The 25,734-nt window shown below is 56.2% G+C and overlaps 1 protein-coding gene across 5 annotated transcripts in view; it reads right to left on the bottom strand.

Annotated features, from left to right (window-relative positions):
* The window catches only part of FOXP4 (forkhead box P4), a 53,595-nt gene extending 28,425 nt beyond the window's left edge, over positions 1-25,170 (bottom strand). For all 5 annotated transcript variants that reach the window (XM_044387225.3, XM_026507476.4, XM_026507478.4 and 2 more), the window contains exons 1-2: positions 24,690-25,170; positions 6,320-6,548 (exon numbers count right to left, since the gene is read on the bottom strand). In XM_044387225.3, coding sequence (XP_044243160.2) covers positions 6,320-6,532 — 213 coding nt within the window. In that variant the 5' untranslated portion in view covers positions 6,533-6,548; positions 24,690-25,170. The remainder of the gene's footprint in view (positions 1-6,319; positions 6,549-24,689) is intronic.
* Between the last annotated feature and the right edge of the window lie 564 nt (positions 25,171-25,734).

The following is a 25,734-nucleotide window of genomic DNA, read 5'->3' as shown; positions in this document are numbered from 1 at the left end:
TATCAATAATTCAGCGAGGATTTGTGAAGCCCCACTGGGCACTCACACTGTCCTAGCCGCAGGGGACGCCGGGTGTTTGCTTTAACAGGGATCACGTTCTAATGGGACGAGCCAGACGCTAAAACAAAGACAAGCAGGCTAGGAAGAGACGGTGGTCAGCGTGACACGGGGCATTACCTGGAGGATGGCTGGCTGCCTACTTAAGTTGTATGGCCTGGGAAGGCCTGTCTGAGGAGACTGTTAGGATGAGGAGGGAGCTCTTTCAGGGGACAGTAGTCGCGGTGGACGGAAGAGCTGGTGCAAGAGCCCCGAGGTGGGACTAAGCTCGGAGCATATACGAACTTCCAAGGCCAGAGTGGCCAAGCTGTGCCTGGAAGGAAGTCCCAGAAGTGAGCGGGAGCCAGCTCACACAGGGACGAGGGTTTTGATTTCATTCTATGCTTGAGGAAGATTTGCTGGAGGATCTTAAGCAGGCAGTGATAGAATCTCTGAGGGCAGATACCTAACCCGCTGCCAGTAAACAGTAGGTGCCTAATAAGTACTTGTTGCTTTGAATTAAACAGGAAACACTTCTCCATCCACTGCTTGAAATGCAACTCCTCTGAGGCCAGACAGTGGAGGGAAGGGGCCCAGGGAGAAGGGTCAGAGGTCAGTGGCCGCCACCACTAAAGGTACTGACCCGGGGAGATCCAAGTTCTCGACTAGCTAGGCTTTGTCCTCCAGCAGAGACATAAAAAAATGAAATGACACAGAAAAGGGGGGCAAGGAGGATGGGGGAGAGGAGACCATAAAACCCCTGAAGTGATTCTACACCTTTTTCCCTTGAAAAAAAAAAAAAAAAAAAGCTTTTTGGAAAGGCTGTAAATTTTTTTTACACCAACCTCGTAAAAATGACATTGGCGCATTCTCAAATTAGAACCATTAAAATGAAAACCAGCAACGGGCTGATACAGGCAGGCCCACGTGGGTGGGAGACTCAGAGCCTGGGTGCACAGCTGGGTTTCGGGCCCCCTTCCCCACCAACGCCAAGAAGGGCCTCTGGCCTCCAGGAGATGAGAACTGACAAGTGACCCCAGCCGCCCTGAGGGGGTTAAGGCTCTGAGGGGGGAAAGGCGCTCCTCTCTGGCTCCCAGGTTCCCTCCCTGCCCCGCGGGGGTGCGCAGGAGGTGGGGCCAGGGAGCTGGGGGGATCTGGAAGGCACGGAAACAGAGCAGGGAGGTGGCGGCCCTGCCCCGTCACCCCCCTGCTGGCTCGCACTGCCTCCCAGAACCCCACCGCAGCTGTGGGTTCTCTAGAAGCGGGACACCTCCAGTTCCCGGTCCAGAGCCACCCTGGGCCCAGCCACGATCCCTCACACTAGTGCTTCTGCAGGAGGCTCAAGTGTGGGACATAGAGGGGGGCACGCAGGGGCATGCCAGTCCCTTCCCAAGGACTCCCCCTGGGGCTGCTCAGAATAAAGGCACCCCACTGGTGAAGAACTAGCTGACCCACTGAGGGGTGGTCGTCCCCACTTTACTCTTTCACTCTCAGAAGAGGAACATTCAGCCACCCCTCTCCCAAATTCTCCCCTCTGTCCCCAAGCTCCCAATCAGTACGGATAAGAACCTTGGCATAAAAAGAGGGTGGAAGAGGGACAGAGAGGGTGTCAGAATTCCATACCAGAAGGGAAGGCTGGGGGTAGGGTGGGCTGGTTCCCTCCTAGTCCCAGCAAAGCAGGGCCCTGGGGGATCCTTCTCCTTGGGCTTGGGGCCTCTCCTCTGACTTTCCCACCCGCCTTGCCCTAGCGGCCTCCTGGGGAAACTCTTTTTATCGGACTGGGAGGCAGAAAGACAAAACAGGGAGGCCTTTGGCTTAGTAACCCAGGACGGGGACAAGAGGGGGGTGAAGGCCCTCTCCCGCCACAACCCCCACGACCCTGGAGGCTGCCTTCCTCCCCGACCCTCTATTTCCTGGTGGCGTCAAGTTGGCAAGTCATTTCCGTGAGCTATGCTGCAGCTGTTGGTGAGGCAAGGGCTTCACTGACAGGCTCCTGTGTCTCCCCTCTGGGGATGGGGCGGGGGGCAACTCTCCCTCCAGGTCCCCAGCACCTCCTGCGGAGGGCCTCATCCTACTGAAAGAAAAGGGAAGAGACCAGAGAGGAAGAGTAGAGTCTCGGGGCACGAGTCCCAAGGAGAAATGTGTCCCTGACCTGAGGACTCAAGACCACTGTTGACAGTGTGTGTGAGGTGGGGGGGTGTGTGTGTGTGTGCTAATTCACCCCAGAAGCCTCCCTTCCCACACTGTCCCCCTAAGTAGCTTGGGCAGAGGAGGGCCAGATGGGGGAGGAAATAAAAAATGTCTTCCATTCTTCTCTTCCTCTGTGCTCTGACATCCCCCCCATCTCTTAGGAGGGGGTGAGTTAAAAGCCCATTAATGTGCAGAGCCCCCCAACCCCTTTGAATGTCCTCACAGGATGTGAACAGGGTGGGATTTGGCCCCGGTTGTCACAGCAACTGCGGTGGGAGTTCCCAGACGCTAGGCAACCCTCCTGTGACCCTCACTGAACTGTCACCCCCGAAACCTGAGGACAATGGAAGTGCAGGCTCCAGAGGCCCAGGATGCCTTTCAGTGTGACCGCCAGCAGCTCCACCAGCCTCCACCCCACCCGGCCCAGCCCTCCCGGCCCCAAGATCGGCTCTCCTAGGCCAGAGCGGTCAGGCCCCGTCCCCAAGGCCTCTCCGGACCTGCCACCTCCCACACTCATCCCAGCCCTCGCTGCCCCCCATCAGAGCCCAAAGGGTATCTGCATAGTCCCTGGGGGAACACCCCCCCACCCTGTCCTGGGGCGACATTTCATCCAGGTGAAATCAGATTAGGATAAAACGCAAGGCCAACCTTCAAAGAAAAAAGCCATCAGAGGGAAAATGGGAGGAAGGAGACTTTGCTCGGTGAAGGAAGGGGATGGGTGGGCAGCTGGCATGTCTGCTGGGCCCAGGGTATTCTTTAACAGCAGCTGGGGATCATCAACTCCAGTTGGCCGGCAGGGAGCCCCGTGTAAATAAGGGTCAATGCATGTTTGCTGAATGAATGCGTGCTCCAAGGCCTACTGCACCTTGAGCCTTCTTCTCATGGTGGGTTCCCCGTAAAGGGGTGAGACTGGAGACCCAGGGAAAGCCCTCAGGACAGCGTGGAGCCAGTGTGCTCTGCCACTCAGCTTGAGAGTTGGGAGCCAGAAGTGGAGGCCTTGACTGCTGGGGGGGGGGGCAGCCAGCGGGGGACCCTCTCTCTAGTCAGAAGGGGCCTGGCAGCCAAGCCATGTCACCCCCCACCCCCGCCCCCAGCCTCTGTTTGAACAAGCTCCCGGCCTGCTGTTGCATGGAAACGGGTGCCTGCTCTCTGCTCTCTTCCAAAGTGATGCAGCCGCCCTCTTCAGCACTGTTTGTTTCGGCCTCAAGTCCTGTCACTGGCCTGACTTCTGACTTGCCCTGTTTATCTCCCTCCCCTCTGTCAACTCATTAGTCCCAAAGGCCAAGCCTGCATTTCCAGGACTTATCTACCCAGAGTGGAGGGACAGAGACCAGCAGACAGACGGAAAGAGGCAGAGGGGTTTGGAGGCCCAAGGAGGCCCGAGGGGGAGGAATAGGAGCAGTGCACAGCCCGCCCACCTGCCCCCAACCTCCGTCCTCCAGAGTGGCTACTTAGCGCCTGTGGGCTGTATTGCTTTCGTGTGTCTAAGAGCTTTTAGGGCTGGGAATGGAGTGCTCTCGTGCACTCACCAGTGGACATTTATTTAGCACCTACTATGTTTCAGACCTCACTCCCTCCATTTCCCAGGGGACTTTGGGACAAGGGTAGTGGCCAAAAGGAGGCTGTGCTGAGCTCCGGTCCAGGAACCGGGAGACCTGGAGTCTAGCTCCAGCTGTTCCTGTGTCACCAAGCCCAGTCAGTGCCCCCTCATCTGTAGAATGGGAATAATAGCCCCCACCTCCCAGAGCTGGCTGGTGACAAGTGACCTGTGTATGAGAAAGACGCAAAGTACCAAACAAGGTTATTTGTTTGTTTGTCCTCAAAGGACTTCCTGATTGGGGCTGAGGGGAGGCAGGAGGAACCCACTGGGCCAGGCTTTCTTTTCTACAGTTATTCTACCCCCACAAATAGTCAGGAACCTTTGTTGTTGGGGGTACCGGAAAATGTTACCCCTGATGCTTCCCCCAAAGCCTGACTCATAGACTGGGGCTAGAAGGACGGGCCACAGACTTTCCTGTTAATTGAAAAACTTATAATTTTAATTTTGCGGGGTTCTTTCATAGCTTGGAGCCAAGAGAACCTTTTTTAAGTCTCAAATATTTTCCTTGGCCCCAGGCACCAGGCCCGTAGTGAGCCCAAATGGATAAAACAGACCTCCGCCTGCCTCCAAATCTCCACCCCAGTTTATTTGTGAAACAGATATAGGATTTTCCAGGACTTTGGGATATTCCCCAAAACAAATAGGAATAACTAGAATGTGGAATATAGATGGCAAAACATGGCTGTGTGCAATGCAGAGCGAAGAAACCTGATCAGTACAGAAAGTTCTGTCTCTCCCCACCCATCTCCCCAGTTATACAGATATCTGTGTTCACTCTGCAGTTGAAGTAATTGTTTAAAAGACACTTTCCAGTGTCAGTAGATTCCCCCCCCACCCTGTCCCATCCCCCACCACATTCAAAATCTTTCCTAGCCCTGTGTGCACAGAGGTGGGGGAAGGGAAGAGGTGGCTATAAAAAATGGGTGGCCTTGGAGACTTCTGGTGGGGTGCGTCTTATTATTATTTTCACAAAGGGTAGGATTTGGCCTTTTGACCTTCTGTCCCCAGTAGATGTCACAAACTCTGTGCGTCTCTTCCCCAGAGATCCTGCTTATTAGGAAGGCTTGGGAGATGCCAGCAAACTCCCAAGGGCTATCTCCCCAGGGAGAGGTGACAGGTCTCCACAGTCCGTAAGAGGAAGTCATTTCTAAAGTCCACAATTCTGTCAGCATCCACATCGACCACTTGGTGCGTGCAGAGACTTCACGCTCAGATTGCACCTGATCCTAAAAACGCTATACTTTAGGCATCAAGGAGGCCAAGGCTCGGGGAGGCCCCAGGAGGCCAAGGTTGCACTGCTGGTTAAGGGGCTGGCTGGGACTTAACCCGGGTTGGTTCCGTTTCTGTGTTAGTGGTGGCTGCCCAACTCTCAGCAGGGTGCCGGGCTTCGGGACAATGCTGCTCCCAGTCTGACCTCCAGCTCCAGAGTGTGGTGGGAAAGGGCCCCGAGGGGCTATGGATCGGGGGAGGAGCTTCAGGGTGAGCCTGGGAGAGAACAAGAGGGCAAGGTGGGTATACACATCTGTGCACACATGAGGCAGGGTTGGGGGTGTGGGGGGAGGCGTGCAGGATCTGACTGTTCTGCATTCCCAGCACAGCCCCCAAGGGGCAGTGCCACCAGTGAGCTTGGAGGAGAAGTCAAATAAAAGGAGGAGAATCCCAAGGCCAGGGCTGGCTGGGCCGGTTCTCCTGAACTTGTCAAGCATGATTCTCCCTTTTTCCAGGGGTGGGGCTGTGGGGCCAGGGCCTGGGGCCCCTGCTCTCTCATCACCCAACCAGGCTCCCCACCCCAGGGCCTCTCAAACTTCAGCGGCTAGTCTTGAACTCCTGAACTCTGCAGTTTAGGGTGGAATGATGAAGAGGGGGAGAAGGGAAGGAGAAGGCAGACAAGGATTCCCAGCCTGACCCCTAAAAATGGAGGCCTGTTGTGGCCTCCTGCTCTTGGCCTTTTCCTAGCTGCTTTGGACTCTCGTGCCTGGAAACTTAATTTCTTCACAGTCTGGATTAGGGGCCCAGGCGGAGATGGTGGTGGGGAATATTTTACAAATAAAGTGAAGATACCCCTGTGTACACAGCCCCTTCCTCCAAGGAACATGCACCCTAGAGAGGGGTCTCCCTCTCTCAACCCTGTTAACTTAGCCAGTGTGCAGGAGGAGAGCCCAGGCGACCACCCACCTCAGACACACATTCTCAAGCCTACTTCCCGGTGTGTGTGGGGGGGGTGTCTCTCTGCCTTTGTGGGCGTTTCTGAGACTGTTCCAAGCTCAGCGACCTCTGGGCCCTCGTGGCTCCCCCTCCCCACCCGGGCCTTTAGGTGGCCCCTGGAATGGGAGGGCGCAGAGGGCGTCCCTGGAGGCTGGACCTTTTCAAGAGGGTTAAAAGTGAGGCTGTTTGGCAGGAAGCCTGGGACCCACGGCCCCCGGAAGAGAGTGGGAAGAGGCCCCGCGCGCCCCCTCCTGCTCCCGGTTGCTGGGGAGGGGCGCCTGCTCCTACCTGTTGCTGCTGGAAGTGCAGCAGCTCCGCCGGGCTCATCTCGCCGTTGCTGTCCGCGCCCGCGGCCGCGGAGTCCCTGCCCGCGCCGCCTCCGCCAGCGCCCGCCGCCCCGGCCCCGCCGCCGCCGCCATCGGCCTGCCCGGAGATGCTGCCCACGCCGTTCTGACCAGAGGGAGCCGACCTGATTGTCTCCGAGGCGGATTCCACCATCATGTCGCTCTAGCGGGACCTGGGGGTGGGGGAGAGACATGGGGGAGGGGCTGAGGCTCAAGGCTGGACGCATTCTGCCGGGGCAGCAACCCAAGCCCTCCCCCCAAAGCGAACAAAAAGCCCCTCAACCCCCAAACCACACACCACCACCACCACTTAACACCCCCATCCCCGGTCCTAGGGCATCTCCTCCTCCTCAGCTTCCTGGAAGCAGCTCCTGGGACCCTTCTTGGGGTGCGGCCCCCTCCCAATGTCACCCTCTCTCTAGGCTGGGGGAAGGAGCAGGTCCAGACTGAAGCTGAGACTGCCCCACTGCCCTCCTCCCCCACATTTCCTGGACTTCCAGGAGGCCTTGGCAGGGAAGGGGAAGAGGTGTCTTCACCCCTGCCCCTGGGGAGGGTAAGTGGGAAACCCGTGTTGGCCTCTCCCTCCAGGCTAGGTCGTTGGGGAAGCGAGGGTCCCGCTAGAATATCAACCCACTAGGATATCAAAGCGAGAAGGAGCTATTCACTGGGACCAACCATGTTGCTGAGCCCCACCCCCACCAGTAATGACTTCTGTGTGTGTTCCCCATAGATAGAGACTTCCCCCAGGGCAGGGCCTCCTTATAGGGTCTCCTTCCCTAGGACCCAGAAAGGCTCTAATCCACATTTGTTCCACAAATTTGGTTGCCCTTTGCCCAGCACCTACTGGGAGCCACTCAGCGGGGCCTGGAGCTGTGCAGTGAAGGCAGCCAGTGGTCCCACTTCCCTGACCTGCCATTCTAAAGCCCTCAGCTCAGCACCTGGCCAAACGTAGACATTCCATAATGTTTACTATTTCTATAAGTACCATGATTCCTTCTCACGAGGATGGTGAGAGATAATTATCATCCAGATTTTACAGATGGAAAAACTGAGGGTCCAGAGAGTTCAGGGCAAAGAGTCAAGGCCTGAACCCTGTGCCCTCCCTCCGTCCCTCCCCCAGCTGCTTCTCCAGTGGTGGAAACATTCCCAGAAAGAGAGGGTATGTTTGGAACCAGAAGAAGGCCTGCCTGAGTTTCCTTCTACCACTCAAGGAGGTAGGTTCCAGCATCTGCTGGGGGCAGGGAGGGCGCGGGGCAGGGCGCTGAGATGCAAATGGGGGACCTTAGTAAACAGGGCTGCTCTCCAAGTCTGGAGTGTCCCCAGCCCCCTCAGAGGAACATGGATTGCAGTCGAAAGGGACCTGGTTGGTACTGATCTTTGATACGTGTCCTAAACTCCCTAAACCTCAGGGCACCTGGCTGGCTCAGTCAGAAGAGCATGTGACTTTAGATCTCAGGGTAGTGAGTGTGAGCCCCATGTTGGGTGCAGAGATTACTTAAATAAATTAACTTAAAAAAAAAAAACCTCCCTAAAGTTTAGTTTCCTTGTCTGTGGAGTCCTGTGAGGAGTAAATAAAACAGCGCATGTAAAACCACCTTGCGGCACGTAAGCTCCAAGGCATCCCCTTCTCCACCTGCCCTATTTGTAAGGCTGAACACTCTGAGGCTCCCAGAGGCCCACGACTTGGCCCAGATCGCGCAGAGTTCAAGGCGCCTATGGAAGCCAGCCAATATTCATTCTTTCTTCCCTTCTTGATCCCCTTTTGGCCTAGGCGGACCAAGGATCGCAGGGTCTCCCAATAGGGAGGTGGATCAGCAGATCAGAGAGCTGCTGGGAGAGACCAGATTATTTCCCTAGTTCCTTCCCCAAGGTGGCCGCTCCCAGGAGCACTCCCTCCTGCCCAGAAATTCTCTCCCTTCACTCTGGAAGAACTCTTTTCCCTCCCTCTGCTGGGCCACCTGCTGTTTTTGTCCCTGCAGGAAGCAGAGCTGGGAGGAGTGTGAGGGTCTGGGGGTACGTGAGGGGGACAGAGAGGTGTTAAGGGTCCATGGGGAGCCTAGTGGTCACATATGCCACATCACTGCTCCTGTGGCCCCTCTCCATCTGTGACTCTAAGTGTTTTTGTCCTAATGGATTGATCTGTCTGGCCTCCTGCGTGACACTATGCTGCTAGCGTGTCCCACGTTTGTATGTTTCTGTGTGTTTCCAAGGGCTTGTCCCCCCACCGCCCACCCCCCAGCTGCCACTCCCACTTCTGAGTTCTGAGAGGAGGTGGGCCAGGGCGAGGGTGAGGTTGGGGGCGATGGTTCGGAAGAGATTGAGCACTTGGGCCCAGGCCTTAATGGCCGTGTCAGCCTGAGGGCCAGTGGCTGCCAAATGATGGATGGGGTGGGCGCCATCCTCCACCCGTCAGAGCACAGGGCCCCAGCCCCCTCCTCCAAGCCACCCACCCCGATCCCTGCCAGCTGCCTACAGAGCACCTTTCCCCACTCAGGCCTGGGCCCCAGCTACACACAAGGGGGACGGGGAGACAGCAGGGGTCCATTCTGCTCCCTCTCCCCCAACCCTGGCCTTGCTGGGGGTGGAGAGCAGCTGCCTGTCTTGATTCCAAGTCTAGCTTCTCCAAGATCTGAGAACTCCTGGGCCCCAGGGGACAAAGACCAGAGCCTCAGGGGTGTGTGTGTGTGCACAGGAGAAAGGAAAGAGAATCCAGCAGTTACTTCCCTGGGGTAAGGGAGAGTGCCCCCCTTCCAACAGTCACACACACACCATAAAGTTGTAGATCAGACAGCAAGTTTGGAAAAAGGGAGAAGAAAGGAAGGAGGTTGCAAACAGAGGTGTCCCTTTCTTTTCTGTCTTTTTATGGGGGGGTACAGAGCGACACCCAGTGAACAACATAATTGCTGCAATGTGGCGTGTAATAATAGCTATTCAAGGGCCGATCATTCATATTAAACAGGGTGAAGCAAGCCTCTCATTTGCATGCTTGAGATTATATGCATTTGAAAAGTCATTTCCGCAGGGTGTATGAATGGCATTAATTCCCATGTGGCACGCTCTGCCCTCTCCTGGGGCTTTCACCTCCTTCCTTGCTCCCACCCGCCCACCGACATGCACCCAAACCTGCACGTGTTCTCAGGCATCTCCACACCCTCACCTTCTCTGCCCTGGGACACCTGCCCTCTGAGGATGAGAACACCAGCAGCCTCACGCCTCCTGCCCATTTCTCCACTGGATGTTGCAATAGCACTGGGGTGTTCTCTGCCCTGTGGGTGCACAGGCTCTGGGGGCCAGGGCAGTCAGGCCCGGGGTGGGGTGCTGGAGGCAGGCCTTGAAGTGCCTGAGAACCTGGACCCCGGCTAGGAGAGGACAGGGGCCTGGGCTCAGCCACAACCAGCTGTGACTCCTCTGCCTTCCTCCTTCGGGCCTCAGTTTCCCCATCTCTACATGGAGAGGTGGTCCTGGAGGTCTTTATGGACTTGGAAAGCTCCAGGAGTAAAACTCCCTAGTCCAGCATGTGCACATGAGGCCACGGCGTTCTAGTGGCCGGTGGGTCCCTTGCCCAATGTGGACCTGAGCTGCCTCCTCTGGGACTGGGGTGGGGGGGCACCCTCCAAGAGCCCCCCTCCTCCTTTCACTCCTGCCCCTCCCCCCTCTCCAAACACTCCTCCCCCAGTCACCCGTTTCCCCAGCGGAGAGTAGCTGACACCTGCAGAAGAGGAGAGCTTGGGGAAGACCATCTGGTTTCAAGTGCCAGCTGTATGACCTTGGGCAAGTCACTGCCCCTTGTCCAAGTCACTGGGTTGGTCTTCCTTCATACAGCAGGTCAGGAAGGTGCAATAAGGTCTTTCTAGGATTTGCTAAAATTGGGGCCTTCATCCCTCACCCAGCCCAGCCTTACCCAACCCCTCTTCTACCACGTGATGGGGACAGGGGGAAGTGACTGAGGCCGAATTGTTTTAGGTGGACTAGGATTTCTCTCTGGGGCTCTAGTCCCGCCTTTAGGCAGGTCCACAGTCTCCCTTCTCTGAGGGAACCCCTTGGGGAGCCAGGACACCTCAGAGCCTTGGGCCAGGCCCCCAAGCTCCCGCAGACGCCTTCGGAAGAAAGGAAGGAAACTGGGTCAAAGCCACAGCCTCCTCTTCCGCTCTGGGGGAGGCTGCGGGCCGGGCCGCTGGGGGTTCCCACTTCCCCTGAGGCTCCTGGCCCTTCGAAGAACCCTGGCGGGCATGCCACAAGGGATGCCTCCTTGTAACTTTCCTGGTCCGCCTGGTCCCCTCTCAGGCCGGAAGTGACAAGTTCTACCCATCTTGGGGCTAAAAGGAGAACCCAAGGACTAGGGTGCTTTTGGGTGAGAGGAAGAGGGACAGGGAGCCCTACACGCGGAGAAACCTTTGTGCCTTTTCCGCGGGCACATATGGTCTAGGGAGTATTAATTACCGTAGCTTTTTAATTAACAATCGCTTAATCTGAGCCATAACATTTGCCACGACACCCTGCGCCTCGCCGTGAACCTGCGCCGCCCGCCCTGCCAACTCATCAATTAATTTTTATTGACGTTTTCTTCCCCAAACAGGCACAATACCAGGGTTTTCCAATTAACACCTCCACGATCTCTAATTAGTGCAATTAACAGACTGATGGATGCCCGGAGTTTACCCGCGAGGGAGGGAGGGGGGAAGGGGCGGGGCAGCCCCCAGTGCACACGTGCATGCGCAGCAGCTGGACAGCTGCTGCACCCCGGCTCTAACCAGAGCAAGGCCCGTGGGGGCGTGACCAGTTTGAGATGAAACAAGTAGTCACAGTTTCCAGCCCTCCGCAAACCCACAATCTAGTCGGGGAGAGAGCGGAGAGCCTGAGCCTGGAAGTTGGGAACCGTGGCATGGAGCCCCAGGTCTATCACCAACTTGCTGGGAGACTTGAGCCAATTCGTTACCCCCACTTCTCCTCTGTATAATGGGGGAAACTAGACTAGATGTGACACCATCGATTTACAATGTATACCCCTGTCGACTTCCAAGAAAGATCAGGAAACCCACTGCAAAAAAAGGCAGATGAAACTTCTTAAAATATATCACGGGGTAGTAGGAAGGGAGAAGAAAATGGACCGAAATCTTAAGCCAGAGGATCGCAAACCTGAAAGTGTCAGAATGCCCGTGGGAGGGCTTGTCAGAACACAAGACTGCTGGGCCCCAGGCCCAGAGTTTCTGGTTCAGTAGGTCTGGAGAACGCCTGAGAATCTTCATTTCTAAGAAGTTCCCAAGTGGTGTTGGTGCTGCTTGTCCAAGACTACAGGTGCCCCCAGTGATGACCACTGACTTTAGTTTACGAGCTGCCTGTTGGCCAAAATGAGATGACCCATCTCCAAGGCCATTTATTTATTTAACATGGATGCGGTGCCTGATCAAGAAAAACACTGACAGGGAGGTGGGGGCAGCGCCCAGCTGGCTCAGCTGGTAGAGCACGCAACTCTTGATCTTGGGGTGGTGAGTTTGAGCCCCACGATGGGCATAGCGCTTACTTAAAAAAAAAAAAAAAGAAAAAAGAAAAAAGACAAACCCTGAGGATCTATCTTGCAGGACACCGGAATTTAGTCCCTGCCCTCTGCCGTTTCCAACTTTTGAACAAACCAGTGCAGTAGTGCCCTAAATGCTTTGAGGGTAATTTATAATAATGGGGGTGTCCTATTCCCTACCCCACCCCTTTTCACTGGGTAAATCTGGCATTTGTCTTTTTGAAAATTTAGCCACTAGAATTTTGGCCATGAACTAAGTCCTTCTTCTCTCTCTTCCAGTGGAGGGCCAAAAGCGTACAGCACCAGCAATGCCCCTTCATCCATTCACTGGTTCCCCAGATACTTAAGCATCTGGAGTGTGCCAGGCTCTGTGTCTGCAGACCTGAGCAGAAGAGGGCACAGGCCCTGCTCTGCTGGAGCTCATGGTTCCCATGAGGAGAGGCAGATGATAAATAAGGACACAAATAGAGAAGCTCACATAAAGTAGGTTCTATCAAATGTAAGTACAGGGAAGAAACAGGGGACTCTAACTTAAAGGGGGGCAGGGGGGTGGGAGTGCAGGGAAGGCCTTCTTTTCGAGGAAATGGCATTGATGCTCAGAAATGTAAGGTGAGTAGGGGTTGGCCAGGTGACATATACACTGAATGTGGGGGAAACAGCATAGGCAAGGGCCCTTATATTACAAGAGAGGTCGCCGGTTTCAGACTTTTCCAGAGCTAAGTCTTTGAAATGGACACATTGCTACATTCCGTAAAAAGACATGGGTACCACATAGAACACAGCATGAATATGCCTTGTATTTCCTATTTTCTTTCCCTATCTTTCTAGCTGTCCTGCTATCAGATCTTACTAGTGTCAGGCATATAAAGCAGAGGGCTTTTCAGAGCAATCAGCACTGACATTATAAGTAACTGAAAAATGCTTCCCAATCTGTCATCCAAAGGCCTGGGGCTCCCCCTCCCTCATTCAGCTCAGGCCCCGAAGGCCTACTGGCTCAGGCTGCCAGAAGAGGTGAGGGTTCAGGCAGCAGCCACTTCCGGCCTTGGCCCTCTCTAGCCAGCTACTCATTTGCCATCCTACCTGCTGACCATTTTCTGGTCTCTTACTATCTTTGTATGGAGAGCACTGAGCAGTGAGGTCACCAGTCTGAGCCTCGGTTTCCTTATTTGTCAATTTGTCATATGGGGCTAATGCCAGTAAGCCTTCCCGTCAGGGTTGCCATGATACCAAATGAAATACATGGCATGAAGAAGCCATTCAGAGAAGGGAAGTTACTACAATTACGGGGGCCCAGAAAGTCCTGAGACAACTCAACTCTGGGCTAGGGTTTATGATCCTATCCCCTTATCACGGCCCTTGGTTCAGCATTTCAGGAAAGTGAGGCAGGGCCCATGGGGTAGAATGTCTCTGTAGCTCCAAAATGGGTCCCCAAACCAGAGCAGGGTGATGTGAGTCACGTCGCTATCTGGCTTTCTGATTAGGCCAACAGTGTCTTTCCCCAGGGAGATGGGGCTCTCCTGAGTTCCAGAAAAAGCTTAATCCCTCTCCAAGCCCATGGTGCCCCGTACTTTCTGTGGGTCAGAGGCTCACACCCTAGGCTTGCCTCTGTACTCCAAGATTCTCCCTAAATGACACACTAGCAGCCACATGCCCCAACGTTAGGGACCATTCAAGACCTCTCAGCACAAAACTTCAGGGCCAGAGGAATTTAGGGCAAGTGGCAGAGTGAGGACCTGCCTCTCTAAAGGTGGCAACAAGGGCACCCAGGTGGCTCAGTCGGTTAAGTGTCTGCCTTCAGTTCAGGGGATGATCTCAGGGTCCTGAGGTCAAACCCTGCAAGGGGCTCCCTGCTCAGCAAGGAGCCTGCTTCTCCCTCTGCCCCCCACCCCCGCTCCTGCTCTCTCACATGCACATGCGCACGCTCGCTCTCAAATAAATAACATCTTTAAAAAATAAATAAATAAAAGGTGGCAACAAGCCTCTGACTTGGAAGGTGAACCACCATCTTGTGCTGCTTCAAGCTCTCTCCCAAGTTTCAGATAACTTTATTTTTTAATCTGAAAAGTAACAGACACCTTGGTAGAACATTTTGAAAAGGAAAAAATACATATATAAAGAAAAAAACTAGTAGCCGTAATCGTGCCACCCAGAGAGCTAGCCTTTTGGGATCCACCCCTTCCAATCAGTTCATTTTCACTCTCTTTGGCATATAAACATTTAAAAAGTGAAATTGGGGTCATAATCTGTACATGGTTTGAATTTTCCTATTTTTCCACTCACCACTTACTATCATAACCATTTCCACATGACATCAAATATTTTAAGCAACAGTTTTTAGTGGTCACATAGTTGCTCAAACGGGCTGCCTGTTCCGGAATTTATTTAGCCATCCCCTAGAGCTGGACATCCAGACTATTACCTTTTTTTTTTTTTTTTTTAACTAGGACGCTGCAATAAACACCTTTATGAAATGGAATACTCGACCTTTCTAACTATTTGCTTAAGATACATGTTTACGTGGAACTGTGTATTTTTAAGGCTGTTAATTCATTTATTCCCTAACTGACATCCATAAAATTTGTACCAATTTTATCCTCCCTTTGGCAATGCACCCATATCCTGGAGGGCTCACAAGCCCCTCACCTTTTTAGCATTTTCCCCCCAGTCTCCTCAGGTCTGTTTCTAGAAGATTCTCAGATCCTGCATAAGGCATTCAAAAAGCACTACAGACCCTGTCAAGACTGTATGAGTTTACAGGGTACACAGCTGGCTGGTGGCCCTCGGCCTACAACTAATACTGAACACAGTGGGTACTGGGGTCTGGGCATATGGAGGGAACAAAACACAGCCCTTGCTTTTGGGAGGCTTACATGTTGGTGGAAGGGAGAAAGAGACACCCAGGCAAACAGCATTAAGGAAAATACCCAATACCTAGGCTCCACCCTGCATCAAATAAATTGGACTGGGGGGGGGGCACCTGGGTAGCTCAGTCCTTAAGCGCCTGCCTTCAACTCAGGGTGTGATCCCAGGGTCCTGGGATCGAGCCCCGCATCAGGCTCCTACGCTGGGAGCCTGCTTCTTCCTCTCCCACTCCCCCTGCTTGTGTTCCCTCTCTTGCTGGCTGTCTCTCTCTCTCTCTGTCAAACAAACAAATAAATAAATATATAAATAATCTTTTTAAAAAATAAAATAAATTGGACTCTGGGGAGTAGGACCCGGGCATGGATAATTTTAAAATCTTGTCCAAGTATTCTAAACTTCAATTGCAGGGGGCGGCTGGGTGGCTCAGGAGGTTAAGTGTCTGCCTTTGGGGCTCCCTTCTCAGCGGGGAGTCTGCTTCTCGAGCTCTCTCTCTGCCCTTCCCCCTGTTCGTGCTTTCTTTCTCTCTCTCTCTCTCAAATAAATTGAAAAACCAAAATCTGAATTCAATTGCAGCCAGGGTTGAGAAGCTCTGCTCTGTACGATGCACAGCTTTACAAATGTTCCGTGAAATTGACACTGGGGCTGGCTCTGGGTGCCTAGAGGGAATGGGGATACTCTGGGAAGGCTCTTCCGGTGGGAGGTGACTTCTAAGCTGAGTCACGAGGAAGTGAAGCCTGGGCCCACAATTTGTGACTATATTTTATTTTAATAACAACCATTCCACTCACAGAGTCCTTGGAAGCCCTTTCCCATACCCTGTCCCCTCCCCTCTCTGCATGCAACCTGGCATCCATTTGACAGATGAAGAAGGAACCACACTTTGAAGATGCCTACTGACTCGACAAGGTCACCTGGCTGCTAGGAGGCTGAGGGGAACTGAAACCCTACAGCTCTTCTGACTCCCAAATCAGTGCTCTTCTCCTGAATCCCACCTCCGAGGTGGCAAGGCCAGGAGGGCGGTCACTCTGCAATCTCACTGGAATCCGAACCTTTCTTCCCCACTGCACCCCGCCACAGTGTACTTTCCACCGGCTCCAGCCCTGAAATGCTCCCCCCAGGCCCTAGCAAGGTGGCCTCCCTCAATACTCCTTCCTAGAACCAAACCAAGAGGAAGAATTAACAATAAAAAAAAAAGAAAGAAAGAAAGAAAAAAGAAAAAGAACCAAAGATCCCACTCCATCTCATTAAGAAAGTAAACATAAGAGCCATCTAAGTGTCTAATTAAGCTTCTAATTAGTCCCTGCTTGTTACTAATGCAAATTAGATTACTCCGCTTAACTACAGCATGTCCACAACACCCTTGTTAATTGCGGCCTTTTGAAATTAAATTACTCCCTAATTAGCATATCAAAGCCATTGATTCGGAGCTGGGAAAGATGAGGGCAAGAGAAGCCGAATGCCAAGTTTGGTTAATCAGAGATGGCTAATTAAATAGTGACGTCTTATGTGTGTGGGGGGGGTCCCGCTGGTTAAGGGGTGGGGGCGACTCATCCAGGGCCTGAGTGGCCATCTGGAGCCTGGTTCTGGTAGTGCCCTTGGCACCAGGGGGCTCCCGTGAGCAAAGGAGGGGCTCCAACCAGCCTGGGACAGACCACTGGGTCTGGCCCTTCCTGGGGCCCTGACTGCTTCCCGCGCAACCAGCCCCTGCCCTGCCCTGGGCCCTCTCTATGTCTCCCCTGATGATGTCCAGGTGTGACATTTACGGAGCTCTTGGGAACCAACTCAAGGGGCATCCAGAGCACATCCACACCCCAGTGCGCAAGATTTAGCATCCTCCCCCCTCTTCCCTGTTCCAAAATGAGTTCCAGAAAGGGGACTTATGTCCAGTTCTTCTCTCGTCGCCACCTGAGGTTTCATTCTTGGGAAAAAGTCTCTCCCCTCCCTCACAAAAAGTAAGTAAGTTTGGGGGACAGGTAAGAAGGTGATGATGACTTTCACAGAGGGGCTCACCTGGGCAGGAAATGGGCTGGTTTTAGCTTAGAACAGGCTCCTGGAGACATAAGACCCTATAATTCCCTCCATGGTCAGAAATAGGAAAATGATCCCCCACCACCAGTTTTGAACAATTGTGTGGGAATTCAGCTGGGGTCAGGGTGCCCTTAAAGGTCTTCTCTGAGCTCTAGTAAAGACCTTGCAAAGTCTCTCAGACCACCCCCCTTCCCCCAGCTCTTCCTTGAAGAATACCGAGGACAGGTGAAATCTCCAAGACCCAATTACTACCTAAAATGCCCTCAGGGGCTAGGCCGGATCACCTAGGAGGCCAGGTGAGAAGTGCAGGGCAGTGGATCCCAGTCTGTCCTCACTACATGCAGAAATGCAGGCTGTGTTGATGGGCTTTGGGTTTTTCAAAAGAAGCCAAAGTAGGGGTATTTGTGCACCCTTGTAATAAGCTTTGTGTGGGTCAACAAAACTCCTAAGGGGTGAAGTTGGTCAATTTGTGACCTCAGCCCTTATGGCCAGCATTCCAGAGAAGCAGGTTCCAGTGAGCTGTGTGACCCCGGGGCAAGTTACCTCTCCAGGCCTGGGTCCCTCACCCAACAATTGAGAGTACTACAGATCACCGCCTGGAGACTCTCTCAGGGCTGTTGTGAGGACCAGGACAAGGGAAGGTATGTGAAATGGCAAGGCATGTCTCCTCAGTCAGGGTCTGGTGACCACTTAGTTGTGCCCTGCACCTGCCACAACCCCCTCCCAGATTGGGATGTCTTCTAGAACCTTCCTCCTTCATCTTTCATTTACCTTCTTGTTCCTGCAGATGCCTGACTTAGCTCTTGGGCAGCTACCATGCCTCTGTGACCTCTGCCCCTTCATTGCCTCAGCCCTGGCAGGGGCAACAGCTCCTAAATGCCTCTTCTAAAGAAAGAGGAAACTTTCACAAGGACAAAATCCCGAAGGCTGACAGGCCCCTAGCCTGGCCCTCCAGTGTCCCCTCCTCCAACTAGGGTGTGTGTGTCTCATGGGGGAGGCTCCCTGCAGTCTGTCCCTAGCTCTCCCTCCTGCAGGCCTCCTCCCCAAGTTTCTCACCAGCCGCCCCTGGAGTACACAGGGTCAGGGTCAGGGCCAAATTCCCCAAGGGTGAGGTTCTGTTGATCTACGGAGGGATGGAACAGGGCCCAGGAGAGAGGAACCCCTGCCCATCCCCCTCCTCGGCTCAGAAAGGGTGAATCCCAGGCAGTCCATGGGTACCCATCCAAGCCAAACCTGGCAAAAGGGTTCACAGCGGTGGTTTTATTTTAGAAACTAAGTGGAATTAAACGCAAGGCAGAAACAGAGAAATGGGGAGGGGGTGAGGCTGTCCTGATGTGAGGGGGGAGGGCAGAACGGCGGCGCACAAGGGCCAAGCCGCCGCCCGCCTCGCTGAGCTCTCTCTCCCAACGAGATTCAATTAATTGATAACAAGAGGCATCAAATTAATTTCTGGAGGATGTGAGATTCTGATGAAGGGAAATCTCGTCGATGGAGATCGGGCAGGAGGGGGCGGACAGTACCCCCTTTTAATCAGGCTCCGCCGCCTAATTGGGAAGGAGGAGCCTTGCCTGGGCCTCCGGGCGCCTGCCCCGCACTCCACAGCGCCCCTTTCGGGAAGGAGCGGCGGAGGCCGGAGGCTCGGGCAGCGGTGAACAAAGGGGGAGTGCGCTGAGACCTTCCGGTTCTCTTCTCCCCTGATGCCCAACCTGCAGCTTCGGCCAGGGGAGGTCCGGGAGAAGAGACTGTGGGCGTTCCCAAGTCTATTGTGCAGTTAGGAAAACCGAGGCCCAGCGAGAAATTGGCCATGCCTAAGGTCTTACAGGGAATTAGGACGTTGGTAGCAGTGTGCATACTGGTGACCCTTGTCAGTGAATCCAGACCTTGTTTAGCACCCAGACCTGCTAAGTCATCCCCAAGTGAGAGGACTGCAGCACGCAAGGAGTCGGCGGCCCTCCCGCTGGCTAAAAGAGCAGGAACCCCCTCTTCCAACATTCCCTAGACCCCCAGGTACTGGGCGAAGTGGGTCCTGAGCCCCAGGCTCTTTCTCGGTGCTCTGGTCCCGGTGCTGCGACTGGAGGCTCAGAGATTAAGGAGCTTCCTGCAACTTGCCCTGATGCGCTTGCAGAGGCTCGGGGGAAATGCTGGCAAAGCCAGCAACCCAGAGCAAGTACGCTGAGCTGGGAGGGAAGACCAGTAGCTCTGGCTCTCCGGGGGAAATCCTGGAGGCTTCCTGAAGGAGGGGTTCTCCTAAGTGGACCAACTCTGCATCCTGAACAAGATCTGACCTTCCAAGCACCTCCTGCTCTGATCCAGGGACGCGGAAGCCTTGAGAAGGTAGGGAGCTTCCCCACACTCAGCGCCTTGCTCCCTAAACGCTTACAGCTGCAGCCACTCCCTGGGTCTCCCGCAAATCCTGCCATTCAATCGCTCCCCAAAATTCTCCCCAGCTGCGCACGCCCTTCCGTGCAGGGTGCCGATGCACATCTGGCCGGGGAACCCCTGAAGGAAAGGAGGAAGTACATCGCTACCCTTTTCTGGACCAATTTCTTTCAGCCTGGGTCTCCTGGAAGTGCGGGCTCCAGAGCTGCAGAACCCAATCCAAGGGAGCTCCTCGGGTTGAGGAACCCAGAATGGGAGCCCACGCGTCCCAGCCAGCCCCCAGTTTCCCTTCACACAGCACAGACCTCCTGAGGGCTCTCCCAGGCCAGCAGAAGCATCCTGTCGCCCCCCGGGCAGCATCAGGACCAGAGCCCTGCTTCCAGTCCCCAGTCCCTATCTGAAAGATCAGCCCTGGGGTGCTTGCTCCATTTCTGATTTTCCAAGTTGCAATCAAGTCACCTCTTATTAAACCTCTTCTCCTCAACCCTCATGTTCGCCACTGCACACAGTAAGCGCTCCACAATGTTTGTGGAATGGAGAGCAATCCTCCTCCTGGTCTCCGTTCCCTGAGTCACCCTGCCCTTAAATCGCCATCCTTTGTCCCTCCTTTGCTGCCTCCGAGAATTCTAGGTAACTTCCACCTGCTGACCCTGACTACTTTGAACAAATGCCAAAGGGTCGCTATTCCATACAGTCCACTCTGTGTGAGGAAACACACCATCTTGTCCCCCTCCCCGCCCCATTTGCATGGCAACCCAGGTCAGATTCCATCAGAATCAGCTTGGGGTGGGACAGAAGCCGTTTACCTCCGTCCAGTACCACCAATGAGCCCGGGGCGCTCAGGTCCCAGGTCTGGAGGCTCCAGTTGGGCAGAGGATTGCGACCCGTGAGGTTGGCAGAGCTACTGGGATTCTGGGCACAGGCTGCATGGTTCTGGCCAGGGTGCGGAGAAGGTGCGGGGCTGCACTGGGGCGAGGGACAGCCTGGCAAAGACCGGGAAAGGAGGCGGCCTAGGACGGGGATCAAGGGAAGGAAGGATATCCATCAGGCCCAGGCCTGGATGGCCCCCTCAAGGCACAGGGCACTTTGACTCATGCTCTTTCTGTGCTGGGAGCTCTTGCTTTCTAGCTCAGGCGGGCGTACCCAGAGTCCAGGCTCCGCGAGGGGTGCACCAAGCGTCATCTCACCAGACCACTGCATGGGCAGCCATAAGGCTTGGAGTCAAGGGCTCCTGCCATGATCCCAGCAGGGCGGGACTGGGTGAAGAAGGGATACATTCCCATGGAGACTCCAGGAAGGCAATGCTGAAAAAGCCAAGAGCTTTAGGCTAAAGTCAAGTATTTTTTTTGCTTCTTTGAGACGATCCATCCACAGGGAGGTCTCGAATTGATCTAAGACTGGTGACCAAACTTGTCTTCTGTAAGACTGTGTAGGTTAGGGTTCCAAACCCCAGAAATCTCCCTTTTTTGGAGATGGAGCCAGCCATTTTCCTCCTCTATACTCCAGGGCATTTTTATTTGTCTCCATGAGCACCTTAAAAGGGTGGGGGGTGGGGTAACATGACTGCATTGTTCTAGGGTCAAGTTCAGGTGGGAAATGCCAGGTCCTGAATCTAGACCCTCCCTTAAAGGGAAGGCAGGGGGACAAAACACAGCCTTCTCACCAGAGGGCAGAGGGGCAGCCCAGGCCTGAGTTTGTAAAGGAGAGAGGGTGGAATTGACAGGCCCTCCCTTCCCCAGTGCAGAGGCTCAAGCCCTACTGGTTGTACTGGGAGTTAGGAGCCCCACATTTTAGCTCTAGCTCTACCACTGACTAGCTGTGTAACCTCAGACAAGTTGCTGCTTCTCTCTGGGCTTCGTTTTCCCAGCTCGTGAAATGGAGGTTAAAACTCAAGCATTTCCAGTATTCAGTCCAATGTGTGTCCTGGCAATGCTGGGAATCTAATAATAAAAACCACTCCTTGGTCAGCCCTGCCATGTGCCAGGTGCCATGCTAAATACTTTACATTCAACTCCCAAACGGACTCTCTAAGGTGGGTATTATTGACCCACTTTACACAAAGGAAAACTGAGGTTCCAAGAGCTTAATTAAGTCCCCCAGAGTCCCATCACTGGCTGGCAGGTTCCAAAGCCTTTTCCACTCTGACCCATGTTCTGCCCTGGGTAGGCCCGAGTTCCTTGCCCCGGGCTCCAGAGTTCTGGAACCAAGTCCAGGGAAACCATTTTGGCCGGTGGAATCCTGTCAAAAGTAGCATGTGCCTGGCCTTGGTTCTCGGGAAGCTGGGAGGGTTGTAAGATCATGAAGGGACATGGTGTGGAGCTCCTTGGGTAGAAGAAATTCTCATTTTGCACAGTTTGGGCTATTAGGAAAGTCAAGTCATTGTGCTGGGGGATAGACGTGGAGGGGCTTGCATTTCAGCTGGAAAAACAGGCAAACCACCAAGACGGTGGCACAGTGAAGGGTTACGATGTCGGGAAAGAGGGTGCGGCGGGTCAGGTGGGGGGGGTCTCCTTGAGGAGATGAGCCTTCCTTCCCTTTGCAGCTCACACCTCTCCTCTGAAACAGACACCCTGCTCCCACTCCTGTCTCTGATGTGACCCCTAGTCTGTCTCTCCCACCCGGGCAATAGGATCAGAGAACAGACCCCAGCCTTCTTGCTTGGGCTCTCTAGTGCCCAGCCTGGGACTTGCCCAGACAGAGGAGGGGCTCAGCAAACACTTGGGGGAATTACTGGATCAAAGGACCCCCCCCCAAGTCCCCCTGCTTTCTTCCCCCTAAGGAAGAGGTGTGTTTGGAGTAGGAGCCCAGTAGGATATGCACACTGCTGGCAAGAAGGGACCTACCTGCCAGCAGCCAGAAAGGAAGTTTCTGGCCAAAGGCAGAGGAAAGGGGGTGAGGGTATCAGTGTCTAGGTGTGAGAAGGGCACCTACACAGACAGGGACAAGGGCAGGTCGTGTTGCAAGTTGGGCCTAACCTGCCCTACCCCTGGCATTCCCCAGCATTGGTGTCAGGCCTTTCTCTCCCCAGGGCTCAGGGGTTCCCCAACTCCATAACTCCTGGGAAACCTGCCCAGGACTGGGAGAAGGATAGAAACCCCACCCAGACACCCAACGGCTTAGTGCCAAGAGAGAAGGTTCCCATGGTCACCCTTAACTCAGTGCTAAGGCTGGGACCACGGTAAGGTAGTGGGCCGAGGGTCTGGGAGAAGAGATTCCCATCTTATTGGGGTCCTGGGTATGTTGGGGGACAGGGCCCCCACAGCACCACCTCCTCCCCCATGCTACCTTGCCTGGCTGACAAGAATGGGAGCCAACACCAGATAGGGAGTCCCCACCCCCGGCACATCCCTGCTTTTGAGAGGCTCAGATCAAAAGCAGCCAGAGCAAGCAAGTCATCCAGGTGCCTACAGCAGTCCTGGGGCCCTCCCTCCAGCCTGCCAGGTGACAAAGAACCCCAGAACCCAGGCAAGACAAAGTTTCTCAAGTTTAAAACAAAACAGAACAAGCCTGCAGACTTCCCGTTCCCAAAACAATGTTCTGCCGGTTAGTGTGGGGATCGTCTGGGGCAGGGGCTCTGTGAAGCGAATGTCTCTCTTTTGGGCAGCTGAGACGCTGCCATCCCTGCTCTTCCGGCCCCTGCGACCACCCGCTGACTCACCAGGAGAGTCAGGGGCTTGAGATGCCCAGCGCCGGAAGCGTTCAGTCCCCGTTCAGTATCTGGGTTCAAATTCTCGGTGCTCCAGTCTGGGTTACCCACTGCGCTCTCCAGTGGGGCTGGGGCTGGTCAGACCCTCCCGCCGCTGCAGGCCGTATAGACGGTCCCCTGGCTCGCTCTTTCTGCGTGGGAGATGGTGGCACCCTGGCCAGTCTCTGGCTCCAACCCCTGCTGCCCTTCAAGCTTTGCTCGGGGCCCTCAATCCCAGACCCAACACAATTTGCCCTGGGACACTCCAGGCGGTGCTTTAAAACGGGGGAGGAAGATGCTGAAGTTCAAGGAAAAACCCGTGTTGGCCAAAATGCTCCTGGGCTTTCTCAGGAACTGCAGGGCTGACAGCTTCAGACTTGGGTTTGTGCTTTCATCCCCCCACCTGAACCCCTGCTCCAGGCTCTGCGGCCAATCTGCAGGGAGACCCGGTGCTGGGGTGCGAGACACACGGTGATCTCCAGACGCCTTAAAACCCAGGCGCCGAGGGCGCGAGGAAATCCGCCAGGCGGGGGTTGGCAGGAGAAGCCGGAGTGCAAAGGGATGGGCGCTCTATAGGCTCAGGGTCTCCGCGTTCCCATATCATCTTCACCCAACCTAGAGGGTCCGGGAGGCACGCGGCCCTGTTCACGAGGTCGCCCCAGTTGTAGGAAGGCATCCGCAGCCGTTAGGGCCTCTGTCTCAGAATCCGCGTCCCGCGAAATCACACGGTCCTTTGCCGGGGAGACCGGGAGCCCGGGTCGCGCAGGGCGCCCCGCATTCTAGCGCCACAGGCTTTGCCCGGGCTCAGCCCCAAGTTAGTTTGGCGTTGACGCGGAGCGCGAGGCGGGAGCGCCGCCGGGGTGACTGCCGGTCACAGAGGTGTCGTGGGGGGGCTCTCCGGAGGAGACCCTGGGGTCGTCAGTCTGAGGGGGAATCCTGCTTGGTCACTCGGGCACCCTCTTCCCTGGGGGCCTCGGAATCCTGCTGCCGCCTTCTTTCCCCCCAACATGGGGAGGCGGGTGGGGGTGGCTCTCCCTAAATGTGGTGAATAAAGGTATCCGCCGGGTCCGTCCCCCGCCCTCCAGCACAGGCGCTCAAAATCACAGGGGCCGTTTCCAGACGCTCTCAAGTCCCCAAGAAGTTTTCCGCTCTATCTCCGAGCTGGCCGAGCGATGGGGGAACGGGGCTCACTGGTCCCGGAACCTCCAAGATGCGAGCCCAACAAAACAAGTCCCCTTCTCACCCGAGGCGACGCGGCGGGTGCGACCGCGGTCCCCCCCCCCATCTGCCTCCGGCACGTCTCGGGGAATCCTGGACAGACTGGGGTTGGGTTGGGGGAGCTCGCGCCACCACTTCCCTCCCCAGCTCAGGAAAGTCCGGGCCGGGAAGTACTCTTTGTTTGACTCGGGCGGGGGGCGGGGGGGTCGCGCCCCCTTACACCCCACTCCCAGACGCCAGGCCGGGAGGGGGCGGGGCCCAGATTCTGGGGGAAGGGCGGGCCTCAGTAGCCTTTCCAGCCCCCCCGCCTCCGACCTCCGGCTGCCCCCACCTCCCGCCGCCCCGCCGCAGCCCCCACCTGTTCCCAAGGCGGCTCTGGGCCGCGGGGGCCCAGGCCGGGGGCGGGGTGTGGTGGCGGCGCGGGGTCAGGGCGCCGCAGCCGGCCCCGGCTGGAACAAAGTGCGCCGGCCTGGGCCCGGCTCTTCCCGGCGCCCGGCGCGTCTCCGGCGGGCAGTTTGCAAACACAAAGTGAGCCAGTGAGCGGGCGAGAGAGTGCGCGAGCTAGGGAGTTGGTCTGGTCGCCGGCCCAGCCCCCACCCGCGTCCCCGGGCTCGGCCCGCCACCTACCTGTCCCGCCCGGCCGCTCCTTGCGGGCTCCGGCCCGTCAGCCCGCGCGGGGCATGGGGCTCGCTCGAGTCGCAGCCCGGGCCCGCCGCCGCCCGCTGGGGCTGCCCCTCCGCGCCGCCCGGCGCCGCGCAGCTCCCGAGCGTCCTCCCTCCGCGCCGCGCCGCGCCGGCCGCCGCGCGCCCTAGCCCCGCCGGGGCATCGCACTTTGTGGGCAGCTCGGCTCGCTCCGGCGGTGCTCCTCCTTCCCGGTCCTCCCGCGACGCTTGTTAGCTCGTTCGGGCTCCGGGGCTCCGGGACCCCGGCGTCCCCGCCCCCGGCCCAGCCCTGGTTCCGGCCCGGGCTCCTCCCCGACGCGCCGCCGCCGCCTGCGCCGCGCCCTCCTCGCGGGCTGGGGGCTCCGTCCCGGCCGCCGGTCGCGCTGTCCGGTCCGCAGGGGCGGCAGGCTCCGGACTCCGAGGGGCTGCGACTGAGCCCGGGCTGCGAGTGGCTGCGAGCGGGCGGCGCGCGGGCGGGGCGAGAGGGGGCGGGGGACGCGGGGTGGAGGGGGAAGGAGGGAGCGCGCGGAGAGCCGGGGAGGAGGGAGCGAGCAGGCGGTGGAGGGAGGGGAGACCAACTTCTAGCGCTACCATAATTCGCCTAAAGCAGGTGCAGCCGCTTTCACCAGGCCAGGCCGCCGCTGCGAGCGAGAGAAAACCACGTGGGCCGAACTTTAGGGGAAGGAAAGTGGGGACTTGGGGAGAAGACACGGGGCTTAGGACCTGAGAAAGGCGGGAGGTGGAGAGACCCCAGGGATTCTCCCTGCCCTCGCGAATCCTGTGGCGCGCTTTGCAAACCCCAGCTTTTCCCTGGAGTCTGGAGGTACGGCGGAGCCCTGCTCCCACACGGTTTATTGGTTCCCGGCGGGCTGCGCTCGGCGCGGGGAGTGGCCGGGGGCCCTGATCCCGGAGCCGGTGTCCGGCCCGAGAGTTTCCTTGCCTCCCTCCTGCTCCCCACTGCGCGGGGGCTGGGGGTGAGCTTTCTGAACCGGGGGGTGGGGGAGGTGGGG

The sequence above is a fragment of the Ursus arctos genome, unplaced genomic scaffold (genome assembly GCF_023065955.2).
Source record: "Ursus arctos isolate Adak ecotype North America unplaced genomic scaffold, UrsArc2.0 scaffold_29, whole genome shotgun sequence".
Classification (NCBI taxonomy): domain Eukaryota; kingdom Metazoa; phylum Chordata; class Mammalia; order Carnivora; family Ursidae; genus Ursus; species Ursus arctos.
This window is presented reverse-complemented; position numbering and strand designations above follow the sequence as displayed.